The following is a 14532-nucleotide window of genomic DNA, read 5'->3' as shown; positions in this document are numbered from 1 at the left end:
AGCAATTGAAGACCAGACACGAGAACAATACTAAAAAAATGTAAAATTTAAACACTTCTTCAAAATAGCTTGGCTTGATCACAAAAAAAAAGAAAAAACATCTCAATAAGCCAATTTTTGGTGCAACTAAAGAAGAGACAGTCGCAATGGGTTTCTCAAAAGTAAATTTGCTGTCAATAATCACACCTAAAATTTTAAAAGTTAAATAAACATTATCAATGCTGAGATGCGGATGTTGAGGAGCCACTATCCTTGACCTACTTACAATCATACTTTCAGTTTTGTTAGGATTCAACTTCATACCCCATAATTTGCACCATGCACTAACTTTAGCTAAATCTCTATTAAGGGATTCAGCAACTCCAGATCTTCTCTCAAGAGATGGAATTGATGCAAAGAGAGTAGCATCATCTGCAAATGCAACGAGCTTGTTTTATAGGTCAAACCACATGTTACGTGTATATAGTATGAAAAGTAATGGCCCAGGAACAGTACCCTGATGAACACCAAATATTACATTCCTATACTCACTACAGTGACCATCAACAACTCTTTACAATCTATTACTTAAGATTTACTACCTGATGAGTCTACCCGTTGTGACGTTACGAACTCAGATCTCTATAAACATGATGGAAGCGGAAAGGATTGTTATTGTAGATTGCTTGATCTTCTGGCTAAGTACGGGCTCTTGCAATTATGCAGCCCGTAGAAAACGGAGAGGATAACTACGAGTAAATAATCCTAGACAAGAAAAGGCAAAAGGGGTTACCAAACTACAGTATGCACGAGTTAAATAAAAATAACCTGAATATCATTCTTGGCAAACATGGAAAGGAGATGATTCATGCGAAGCAACAACAGAAATGCGAATAAATTCATAGACAAGATTAGTTATTCCATTATTATTAATGTGGAAGAGATTAACCAGCTCAATGAGTCAAGCTGGCCCGATTAAATTCGCGAAGACATATTTATATTAAAGTTAATAAATAAATAAAATAACATATATTATAGATATAATAGATAAAAAATAAGTAAATTGAGATGATAAAATCTGTGATAAATAGGAATTTGTTAAAATCTTAAAAACAGAGAAATTTTCTTACTCTCGTTAAGATACATCACAATTGCTAAGATAGTTATCCTCGGGATCATGAACTGATAGACAGAAAGAAATTGAACTTAAGATGCGTGAAAGTGAAACCCCTGGAGTCCGGACGTGATGACTAACAATCGTGACGTCAGATGTTTAACTGCAATTACCGCAACTTTTCGTGAAACTTAGTTTCGTGGTCCATTGCGTTATAGAACGAAGGATATTCTCATATATTGGCCACACAACTATAAAAAATATGCATATAACTAATTAAGATTCTATGTCGTCCTAAATTGCCGTTATATTCGCTGGGGAATTCCTGAAACTTGACGGTAACACGAGAGGCGGAGACCGGGATCAGGTGGCCTCGGGCAGGTGAGTTGGGTTAGTCAGGGAAGTTTCTGTCTACGGAGTATACCTGTCTCTACCTCTCGGCTCTCGCAAAGCCCCAGTAAGCGTCTGACACGAGTGGGAGGGGATATATCTGCGGTATAAAAATTTTGGATATACTATCAGTGCAGCAACCGATCGAAACTATTGGAATTACTGTTACGTGAAACAATTTATGTGATCAAAGTTTATTGGTCTATCAGATAAAATCCCGGTGTCAAGCAAAAAGTAAGTACTACATTTACTAGCATCAACATGTTTGAGATGTTTTGCATAATGAAGACTATAATATGTAATAGTAAAAGTGTTAAGAATGAACAGTTTACAGGAAAAAAAACTGTAAAGAAAAACTAGGTTTGAGTTTACAAGAAAAAACTGTAAAGAAAAACTGGGTGTGTAATGATAAAATACAATAAGTGTTGGTGAAATATTAGAAATTAATGTGTAACAAAAAAAAAAACCATCAAGAATAAGTTTCAGTGAGGTAAAAATCGAGAAAATCTTACGAACAGCTAAATTTGGCTCTGATACTACGTTCTTCCAGGAACGTACTTTCCCACCCATCACACATTGTGCAGCATTAACCCGCTCTTTATCAAGGGCGTATTACTGGAAAGCTATGTCCGCCCACAGATTATGCAAAAAAAAAAAAAAAAAAAAAAAAATTGGTCACGCTATGATTATTGTGATGTGCTATTCAAAGCGGTTTTATGATATTTTCTATACTAGTCGTGTATGGGGGGGTTTCACTTCATAGATAAACAAATTTATCCATAAAAACATTGGTGAAGTAACAAGGTGATATCTAAAAGTTTGCATCAACCAAGACAAATAACCTCTCTCTCTCTCTCTCTCTCTCTCTCTCTCTCTCTCTCTCTCTGTTTAAACTTTCCTCGCAAAGTCCAGTTCTAAATCATTCTCCAACCTTGAGTGTCAGAGAGAGAGAGAGAGAGAGAGAGAGAGAGAGAGAGAGAATTTGTTGATTTTTCGTAGTAAAAAAAACCATAATAACATATTGCAAGACGAGAGTGTTTGTTGATTTTTCGTAGTAAAAAAAAAAAACAATGACGTATGGCAAGAAACGAACTTACGTAGACTACCCATCTTGTGTATGATCTTTGTTAACAGCCACACGTACTCTCAACTGCCAACAATTTCTATTTCCTTGACACCTATGATACCCACTCTCCTGCCAGCACTTTTACTATAAACTGGACCTATCCAGATACAGACTGATTTCGCATCAACACATTTCAAACGTGTTCTATGTGTAGTTAGTTATAAAACTCTTGGTTGGAAAAGATCGGTAGAAAGGCTGGTTAAACGAAAGGGTAAAGCCTTTTGGAATTAACCCTCATGCATGTTAAACTGAATATGATAAAGGGCACATACATATACATGATATATATAAACACACATATATATATATATATACATATATATATATATGTATATATATATTATGTATATATATATATATATATATACACACACAAATATATATATATATATATATATGTATATATATATACATATATATATATATATATATGTATATATATATATATATATATATGTGTGTGTGTGTGTGTGTGGCTTTAATTTAAGATTGAACAAAATATCAGTCAATGGATAGGTTAAGTAGAATTTGGAAATCGAATCGCCTGACACAACAATAATTCGTAGGAATAGTCATTTAGGTTTATGATGAAAACTCGTATCTACAGTGAGGAATCGCGTGGTGGTCAATAAAAGTAAACAATATTATCTAAATGCTTCCAGCATACCCACTAGAATGTGGTCAGAGCAGAACTGGTTATTCCAGACAGCTACAATCTTTAACTGAAGAATTAAAAGAACCAACTGGGCTGTGATGACCTCCAACAAAAAACCCGAATTATGGCGTTTATTCAATCAACACGATGTCCCAAACAGTTGAGTTTACATAGTAAACAAACAGGAGTAAATATTGTAAAATAGTCTCTAATCACTTTGATAAATACAAATTTTTCTTTAAATAAGAGGCTCCAAAGTTTAGTTTACATAAACGAAGGGGTATAAATATTATAAAATAGTCTCCAATCACTTGAATAAATTTCAAATCTTCTCCAATTCGAAACCTTCTTTACATAAGATGCTCCAAACATTTGAGTTTACATAAACAGAGGAATATTTCCAAACAAACAAGATGCCCCGAACAGTTGAGTTTTACACAAACAAAAGAGGAATAATTGTTGTAAAATAGCTTTCTAATCACTTGAATAAATTCTTAATTTTCATATTCCAACTGTTCCAAATTCTAAACACGATTCAAAACCTTCTTTAAATTCAAAACCCGATGAAAAATAAATTCGGCGATAACTGGCATTAGAACATGCACGCCCATGCACGACTATTTCAAACCGTTACTGTTCCTAGGTCAGAAAAAGGAGAAAGTCTGACCCACTCTAGAACGAGAAGGCAAGAAGAATGCGCAATATCAATTTCACATAAGGAATAAGTATATTTCCGAATTTTAACCAAATAGGCGACCAAAAATTTCTTGAAATGTTGGCATTTACTTGAAAGGTGTTTTTATGTAATGTCGTAAAATCAGGTTAGTTAAGCAACGTTGGGTGTGATCAATACAAGGGCAGGTTATGGCGAAAGGGTAAAGCCTTTTGGCATTAACCCTTATACATGTTAAATTGAATATGGTAAAGTACACACATACACACACACATATTACACTGAATATGGTAAAGTACAGACACACACACATACACACACACACACATATATATATATATATATATATGTGTGTGTGTGTGTGTGTGTGTAGGCTATATATTGTTCTCTATATTTACAAGAAAATTTAATTAAACTTTGTCATATAAAGTAAACACAGTAGTTATGTAGAGCAATTACGCACACACACAGTACACACCTATATGGTTCATAAATTGAAAATAATAATAGTAAAACAGAAAATTCGCCTGGGAAATGAATCTGTGACTGGCTAGGTTTGGATAATAAAGGAAGGTGGTGGTGCTGGGTGATTTAAATGAATTAAAAAATGGGGTTGTGAGTAGGGATGGAGTAAATGACAATAGACTTGTGGTAAAGTGTTTAGAAAGGAATTTCATTGTCGGAGAAATATTATTCCTGTGGAAGAATATCTTAAGCATATTTTGGTAAGAGAAAATAGAGGGGAGTATTTTTTTTAGATCATTCGTTGATAAAAGAACATTAGAAAAAGCTTGAAGAACTGAAAGGCACAGGGCAATGGGATTCAATTTATGAATGTAGAAATGATTCAATTTATGAATGTAGAAATGATTCAATTTATGAATGTAGAAATAACACGTTGAGAACCCTCCCATGTACAAGAGAAGTATGGTTGTTGTATGAAAAAAAAAAATAAGATTAAGCTGTTTAGATCAAATATTTGTGTAGTATATTTGGAAGAAAAAGAACTCTGAAGGGAACAATGTTGAAAGATAGAAATAATAAGGAAAATGTTTCAGCAAATGAAAGGATGGATGTGTGGTTTGAGATACTGTTTACTCTTTTGAAAAGTGTTGGGGACGAAGAGTGCATGAAAAAGTGTTTATAAAGAGGAAGGCCTAAAACGCGCTAAATAAGAATCACTGCTGTAATAAGGAGGCAATTAAAGGGAAGAGCCAAGCCGTGAACAAGTAGAGTTGAACATGCAGTGCGTGCACGATGTTCAATCACAGCTTGATGAACACAACTGCATCGGTGTTCGAAAAGGCTAACACTCGATTTTTATGCAATTGGGGGTCATCTACGATTCAACCATCAATAATACGAACCTAACAATGATAATGACACTTTTATATAATTTTTCCTTCCTGTTTGAGTGTGCTGTATATTCGCCTGTCACTCCCTGTTCGGGGAAATAACTTAATGTGTATTCTAATCTTTTTTTGCATTTATGAATGCACAAGAGTTAATTTTCCATCTTTCTTTATCTCTTTCAGGATCGTCACAAGTTTACTCCTGCTTTACCGGTGCCGCGAAACCGGAGCCTTTGTAATACTAGAGGGAACCTGCCATCAAGCTTACGTAGAAATTTTACATTTAACAAAAACGAAAGTCTAAAATCCTCCAGCACAATAAATCGCCCAACAGTATGAAATCGTGTCTCTTCGGGGCTGCAACATGCTCCTTTACACTGTTCGCCTTCGCCATTTTAGCAACAGTCGAAGCCGTGCCTATGGCAAATCTATGCTACGTCATCACCTGCAGGGAAAACTGCGACCCGGACAAGCCCGAAAAATATCAGCCACAAAGATGCCAGAGGTGCATCTGCCCGGAACGCGGTAAGTGATTGTCTATTTGTCAAGAATACGTGAGTAGGAAGAACATTATTGTTAGTATTATGTCTCTGTCGGACATTAATAGCTATGGTTCTTCAGAATGATTCAAATTTTATTTTATAATGAGCCCTTATTACTGTCTAGGATTCTGTAATATATATATATATATATATATATATATACATATAAATATATATACATATATATACATATACATATATATACATATATATACATATAAATATATATACATATATATACATATAAATATATATACATATATATACATATAAATATATATACATATATATACATATAAATATATATACATATATATACATATAAATATATATACATATATATACATATAAATATATATACATATAAATATATATACATATATATACATATACATATATATACATATATATACATATAAATATATATATATATATAAATATATATATATATATATATATATATAAATATATATATATATATAAATATATATACATATATATACATATAAATATATATACATATATATACATATAAATATATATACATATATATACATATAAATATATATACATATATATACATATAAATATATATACATATATATACATATAAATATATATATACATATATATACATATAAATATATATATACATATATATACATATAAATATATATATACATATATATACATATAAATATATATATACATATATATACATATAAATATATATATACATATATATACATATAAATATATATATACATATATATACATATAAATATATATATACATATATATACATATAAATATATATACATATATATACATATAAATATATATACATATATATACATATAAATATATATACATATATATACATATACATATATATACATATATATATATACATATATATATATATATATATATACACACACACCATCTAAGGAACAAGAAAGGCATTGGGAATAAGTCACATACTAAATCTAATATACGGCCAACCAATGGACAATCGATCCCATGCTTTCTTAACACGGCTTATAACTGCAAGCTATTCTACTGCTCATAATTCTAGTCTCATTCCTCACACGATCATTTTGTGCAAGTGAAATTGGTAAATCCAGAAGTGAAAGAATGCATTCAAGATAATGGATGAAAGACACTGTGTGGGTCGGTTTCATTGTGCAGTCAAAGAGATTTTCTTCAGTGTATACATAGAAAAACAATTCTAAACGGGGATTATCTGAATCACCATTGCCATAAAAGTTTGTCAGTGATTAATGCGGATGCCTTTTCTCGGACCAACCCCTCTTGTTATTTAAGTGTGCATGTATATATTATAAATGCATATATATATATATATATATATGCATACAGTCTCAAATAACACATAGTATATATACAGTATATATATGTATAAATATATATACATACAAACATACATATATACAGGCTCAAATAACATATATATATATATATATATACAGGCTCAAATAACATAGCCTATATATATATATATATATATACAGGCTCAAATAACATACACGCGTTTTATATATCATATACATATGTGTGCGCGCGCGCAAGCGTGGAGAAATTAAAACTAATGATGGTGAGACAATACTGTAAGATAGCACCAAGTGGGGGCGGGTGGCCTATCTAACAAAGAAGCGACAGGTGACTCATGCAGGTAGACAGTTTCGCCTTCCTGCGTTTTCCGTGGAACAAGAAGCACAAGAATTTCCGCTCTAGTGTTGTCTCGATGCTAAAAATGACTGACTCGTTACGAACAGTTTGACAGAGATGGTTTTTGGGTTACTGAAAAAGATATGGGGCGGTAAACGATGTTAGCTTGGAAGCAAAAACAACCACATATGAATGGCAACCTTTCGCAAATTGCTCTTTTCTTTTTTTTTCTACCTACCCGGACCCTGGTTGATGCCATTAAGAATTCTGCTGTTGTTGTGCAATGAAATAATTGGATTTATTTTAGGTGAAGTTCTACATTACATTTGATATTACACTTTAAAATAAATCACATAATAATTTTCGATGTGGTAACGTCCCTGACTGATGAACGCCACACTGGGGTTCGAGTCCCGCTCAAACTCATTAGTTCCTTTGGTCGCTGCCATCTCACCATCCTTGTGAACTAAGGATGGGGGTTTTGGGGGGAGCCTATTGGTCTATCTCCCGAGTCATCATGTGCCATTGCCTGGCCCTTCTTGTTCCTAGCTTGGGAAGAGAGGGGGCTTAGGCGCTGATCATATGTCTATATGGTCAGTCTCTGGGGCATTTTCCTTCTTGCTAAGGCCTCTGCCATTCATGAGCGGCCTTTAAACGTTTAAACTCTCAAAATTTGATCTTCAAGGGAGGTGAACTGTTCTATATATCAATTTGACAATATTCAGTGGCTCTTATGTTTCTTCGTCTACAACCAGATCACAATATAAGATTGTTTTTCAATTTCCTTGTTTTTCGGCTTTTTTGGGCAATAAAAGCAATATACGGCGTGAAATGTTGAATGCATATGATAAGATGACTGCGAATGTCCTATAGATGAGTAGGAGTTCCCTTGATATACAGGACCAGAAAAGCAGCCCTTCAAGTAGAGCAAAAAGTACGCACTACAGAAGGTCGCCCAGTTGCATATCACGGCGACTACCCTTTGCCGCCCGGAACAGTTACGAGTAGAATCTTTAGACCTTGGTTAAGAGTTGCAACATTTTTCCGAAGGCTGTGTTTGACGCACTCACTGCCAAAACTAGAATGAGACGCTTAATTAAAGTACACTGAAGACCTGTAAATATGTTTGTCTATATAACGAAAAATATGTTTTTGCTGTAATATTCATTCAATAATACTGGAAAAAAGCAATAACCATAACAATTAAAATAATAATAATAATAATAATAATAATAATAATAATAATAATAATAATAATATTTGCTACTCGATTTACGAAATTAATAAAAATGTTATTGCTTTTCCAAGTAGGGTTGTAACTTTATTAGTAATAATAATAATAATAATAATAATAATAATAATAATAATAATAATAATGACAAACGAAAAATCCGAGTGATTGAGAAACTTAATTACAAGATAAATGCCACTGAGGCAGCCATAAAATCTATTGAAACCTGCTTAAAAGAGGGTTTACTTCCGAGAAATAATGACAACAACAACAATAATAATAAAGATAATAACAATAAAGATGATGATGATGATGATATTGATAATAATAATAATAATAATAATAATAATAATAATAATAATAATAATAATAATAATAATAATAATAATAATCATCATCGATATATTGCACCCCGGTGAAAATAATACCCAACTATAATCTATTACATCGTAATCGGGTGCAAGATTTGTGTGCTAGATCATTCAATATCTTTGTAATTTTATTGGTGAATTTCACATTCCAAATGAGACTCTTAGTCCTAGTTACAGTAAAATAGTTATAGCACAGCTAATGTATCTATTTATTTCTAATTTCTGGTCCTTGTTCAGTTCAACCAAATATAAGTCTTCAATGGAGACTAATTCATAAGTTACGTACACGGTAATATAAAATATTATAATTATTTGTGTAAAAGCTGTGGATAAAATTTATGACGATGATGCTTTATATAAAAATTTACTAACAACTTGTAACATCTGAGAAAAAAAAATCTAGAACATTAGAAAGATATCAAATCAAGATAGTGCAATACAATACTGCTACTAACTTTGATCAACACTGCACCAGGTAGAAGTTTACCACATACTGTACATACTGGTAGATACAAACTCTCTCTCTCTCTCTCTCTCCTCTCTCTCTCTCTCTCTCTCTCTCTCTCTCTCTCTCTCTCTCTCTCTCATACGGACACACTTGGCTCGATTCTAGATTCAGTTTAGTGGAGTCAAGGTTACTCACTAATGGCGGAACAATAGGAAAACTACAACCTGGGGATGAAATTGATGCAGAGAATAGCATCACCTGTATATGTAACAAACTTGTCTAAAAGCCAAAACATATGTGTACAGTATATTATAGTAAAAGCAATGGGCCGAGAACACTGCCCAGTGGAACATTAGATATTACATGCCTATAATCAATGTGAAAACCTACGAAGAAAGGCAACCCCAAATACCTCTTTTGAGAAATAGCAGTCCCTTTGCCAATTTTGCCCAAAATGAGACTCCTTTTCTTTAAAACTTCTATGCAATCTATTACTTGAACATTCAACACAGTAATGCTACATAAAGGCCTACCTACTCCCATCGGTTTAGTTCGAAATTGGCGCAAACAAAGGCCGCAGTAAAATCAAGGTCATACATAGGAACGTCTAGACAGCAATCAAGAGATTTCTGAAAACTAATATATACAGTATATATATATATATATATATATATATATATATATATATATATATATATATATTATATATATATATATATATATATATATATATGTATATAATGCATATTTATACACATATATATACATACAGCTATATTCGTGTGTGTGTGTGTGTTATGGCCAAACATGGGGGACTGGGAGGCAATAAGCCACTGTTCTGTTAAAAATATCACCGTAATACTTTATTACGATTAATCATGATCAAAACCGGGATTAATACAAAATAAGTTTCCCATTTTATCTAGTCAATTACTGAAATACAGGTATAATTTCTTTCGTGAGATAATTGGTCCAATTTCAAATAAAAAAAAAAAATCTATGCAGTCTTCTTATTTTCTAAGTGGCCTATAACTTTCCAGGTGTTAAAGTGCGGCCTGTCAATAACACAAACTCTTGGTACAGTTGCAAGCCACACAGAATACAACTAACAAAATGATAGGTGTCGAAATTAAGAATATCTAGTGGAACACCGGTATTGTCTCAAGCTAAATGAGCAGTGAGCCTGCCTGTGTGATAGTGTAACTGCGAGAGGAAAATTGAATGACGAGTGACGAAGTTATATTTTATATGACAGCCTTAACACTTGCATTCAGTTATCAGAATCCTGTGGTCTACTACACCATACCTCTTATTCTCAACACATTGCATCTTTAGTAAATTTTAACCATGCTAGAGTTGACATCATTTTGCTAGCTGAACGTTTCCGGATAAACAATAACCTGATTTCCCTAGGGGAAGGCCTTAAAACTTACTTCACTTTACTTTAAGGGGTGCTTATGTGGTCCTGTACAGCAGGGGAACCCTTCTCTCTACAGGACCTCCCAGGTCGTTTTATATTGTTCATTCGGGACTATTTAACATTTCACAATGTGTATTGCTCGCTTACTATTAGATCAAGATAATGGTTGTTTATTGATGAATGTTTTAAAATTCAACATCCCCTACTTCACACTTCACAGCCCTTAGCCATGTAGGCCTGGGTCTTCCAAATCTTCTAGTGCCTTGTGGAGCCTTGTTAAAAGTTTAATGAAGTAATCACTATTGGGGAGCGCGAATAGCATGCACAAGCCATCTCCATCTGCCCCACACCATGATCTCATCCATACAACACTCAAGTAATCTCTCTTATAGTTTAATTTCTAATCCTGTCCTGCCATTTAACTCCTAATATTCTTCCGAGGGCTTTGTTCTCAAATCTACAAAATCTCTTATATATTGTTCCATTGTCATACCATGACTCGTGTCCATACTTTAACACAGATATCACTAAACTGATGAATAGTCTGATTTTTATGTTAATTTCAGGCGATTTGATTCTAAAATTTTACTTAAACTAGCCATTGTCCGGTTTGTTTTTGTTTTCTCAATCTTTCATTGATCCAATTCTCAAGACCCTGTATTACAGATAATTACTTCATAAATATTTAAGTGATTCTATCTCAGTCCTTTCTTCTGTCAATGATACTTCATCTTCCATTGCATATTCCGTCTCATAATCTCAGTCTTTCCTTTATTTATCTTGAGTCCAAACTCCTGTGATATTTCATACATTCTGGTAAGCAAGCATTGCAAATCCTGTGGCGTCCTGCTAATGAATTAGGACAGCATCATCAGCATACTCTAGGTCAGCTAATTTCCTATTTCCAATTCTCTCTAATCTGTCTCCACCATCCCCAAATGTTCTACGTATTTCAAAATCAATGAGAAGGATAAAGAGCATAGGTGACAACACATTCCCTTGGAGTACTTCGCTGTTCACAGGAAATACGTTTAATAGGACTCCACTAACATTAACTTTGCACTTGCTATGCTCATGAAGAGACTTGATTAAATTTATATGTTTAAGAGGAACTACATAATCACGCAGGACTACCAAATTGGTCGGTGCACACTTTTAAAGGCTTTTCTTAGTCCACAGATGCAATCAAAAGTGGATTTCTATTTTCTACACATTGTTGTACATCGTCTAAAAATTCAAATTTGGTCAGTGCAACTTTTACCATTTCATTTCGGCCAATATCATCTCAGCAGTTATTCCTTTGTATCCTCCCACCCTGCTCGTAATACTATGTATGCAGCTAATTCTAATAGTCATGCTTTCTCCATCATGAGACTCAATACTACACTATTCTAGAAGTTTTATTCTAGATGAGACCAAATTGTAGAATGATTTTCCTAATCGGATAGTTGAGTCAGTAGAAATTCAAAAGTTCAAACTTGCAGCAAACGATGTATGTTGAACAGACTGACATAAGTCTCTCTTTGTAGTTTATATATGAAAGATCTGTTTTAATGATGTTACTCTTCTTAAAATATTTTATTGTTTTAATGTTGTTACTGCTCTTAAAATATTTAATTTCTTTTCATATATTTTATTTATTTCCATATATTTTATTTATTTCCATATATTTTATTTATTTCCTTATTTCCTTTCCTCACTAGGTTATTTTTCCCTGTTGGAGCCCTTGGCTTATAGCATTCTGATTTTCCAACTAGGGTTGTAGCTTGGCTAGTAATAATAATAATATCCAGGGGCTTTTCATCTGAGTTTTTTAATGATACCTTTGACTTCCTGCAAACACACTGAATTCATTCATGGCCACATCAAGGTCTTTCTCAGCTTTAGGTATATCAAGTCAAATTATTCCCCATATATCTCCTATTCATGACCTCAGTAAAGTATTCCATCCAAGTCTTGCTCCATTAAAATACAAGTTTTAAACACAGTTAAGTTCTTTTCCAGATTCAATCTATCCTACAACTAGCAAACACCCTGCTATAAAAATATTTAAAGAAATAACCATGGGGAGAGAGATAATGTCCTTAAAATGTTTTTTTACTTCACTATTTTTCCTCTAGTTTATTTCCTTGTTTCCTTTCTTCACTGGGCTATTTTTCCCTGTTGGAGCCCTTGGGTAATAATAATAATAATAATAATAATAATAATAATAATAATAATAATAATAATAATTTTCTTCGTTTTTCAGAACTTGGTCGTTTTGACCCGAATGCCCAGTCCATCCCGGAACGTAAGTAGAGTATAATCTTATCTAAAATAGTTTTCTTACATTTCTAATTGCTTGTCCACAATATTGTACTGATAATCCCACAATAATATTTTAAAATGCAGTCCGTCAAGGGTAAATTTTGAGAAAAGCTCTAATAAACAAAAGTTTCTGACCTATTGTGATTTCGCATTCTGGCGAGACCAGAAATCTAAATTGAATCCTACTGGTAACCTCCAAAGTAATAATCTCTTTTGCCTATCCTATCTCAAAGGAATAGCAGCCATGGAGTCATCCATATCAGAGCTTAAAGCAACGACTGGAGTACAACTTAGTGTGGTAATACTTATGCTACTGGTGATGGTTGTGATATTCGTGCAAGGGGCTGACAATATTCCAAAGCTTGAGCTTCCTGTTCTCTTCTGTAAGAAGAAAATCACCGACTCTTCTAAAGCTATCGCACCAACGAAAAACTGTATCAGTGCTCCTGACAGCTTAACAATTAGCAGAATTGCCGATAAGCAGGTAAGAAATTGGTACACTCCGTCAAAAATAGTTACTAAAAAAATGCATGTAGAATGTGTAACGTGTGAAAACTATCCTGTATGCAAATCTATTTCCTTCCATGTAAATATTAAAATCCTGGATCTTTACAGAGTGATAGCAGCATTCACATAAGAACATCATCCATATCACAATCAGCCCCAAATGATACAAGCCTACTAGTTCGGCCTTCAAGCCGGAGAATGAGAGAGCCGTCTGAATCCTCTTGTCCTGAAGAAGGAAATGAAATTGGATCTCATGGATATGACAATCTTGCTCTGTCAACTTCCACCATTGACATGACAACAGCAAACAATACCACGAGTGCTTCAACAGAAACACTAGACCATGGGATCTCCACAAATACTCTCCATACTACACTGCCTTCAGAGGACTATCAAGCTTCAGAAGAAAATACCACGACGAGGATGTGATCCACCTAAGTTTAAGTCATACATCACGTAACCAGAAAGAAATGTGTTATATCAAATAAAGATAGCATTATACAACCAACAAACTCTTATTTAAATACAATTATTTCAACTTATTCAGTAAAGGCCATATAAATCCGTAGATATACACCTGCAGTTCTGCTACTATTTGCAAGTTCCATTGTCATTTGTGTTTAAAATTTACCTAAAATATTCACAAAGTTGGATTTATCATTAATGATGTGTGTATCATCATCTCAGTCAAATACAAGTGTGTGTATTTCTACAAATTGGGTTCAGCT

At 33.3% G+C, this 14532-nt stretch overlaps 1 protein-coding gene across 1 annotated transcript; it reads left to right on the top strand.

The window, feature by feature from the left end:
- The first annotated feature begins 1483 nt into the window (after window positions 1-1483).
- LOC137629100 (uncharacterized) lies at window positions 1484-14329 on the top strand. Its single transcript, XM_068360369.1, has 5 exons — window positions 1484-1717; window positions 5473-5814; window positions 13239-13280; window positions 13531-13781; window positions 13913-14329. The coding sequence occupies exons 2-5, from the start codon at window positions 5625-5627 to the stop codon at window positions 14231-14233; spliced, it is 804 nt and encodes a 267-aa protein (XP_068216470.1). The 5' UTR covers window positions 1484-1717; window positions 5473-5624; the 3' UTR covers window positions 14234-14329.
- The last annotated feature ends 203 nt before the right edge of the window (window positions 14330-14532 follow it).

Source organism: Palaemon carinicauda, chromosome 37 (assembly GCF_036898095.1).
Source record: "Palaemon carinicauda isolate YSFRI2023 chromosome 37, ASM3689809v2, whole genome shotgun sequence".
Taxonomy (NCBI): Eukaryota; Metazoa; Arthropoda; class Malacostraca; order Decapoda; family Palaemonidae; genus Palaemon; species Palaemon carinicauda.
Note: the sequence above shows the minus strand (reverse complement) of the source record. Positions and strands in the feature narration are given on the sequence as shown.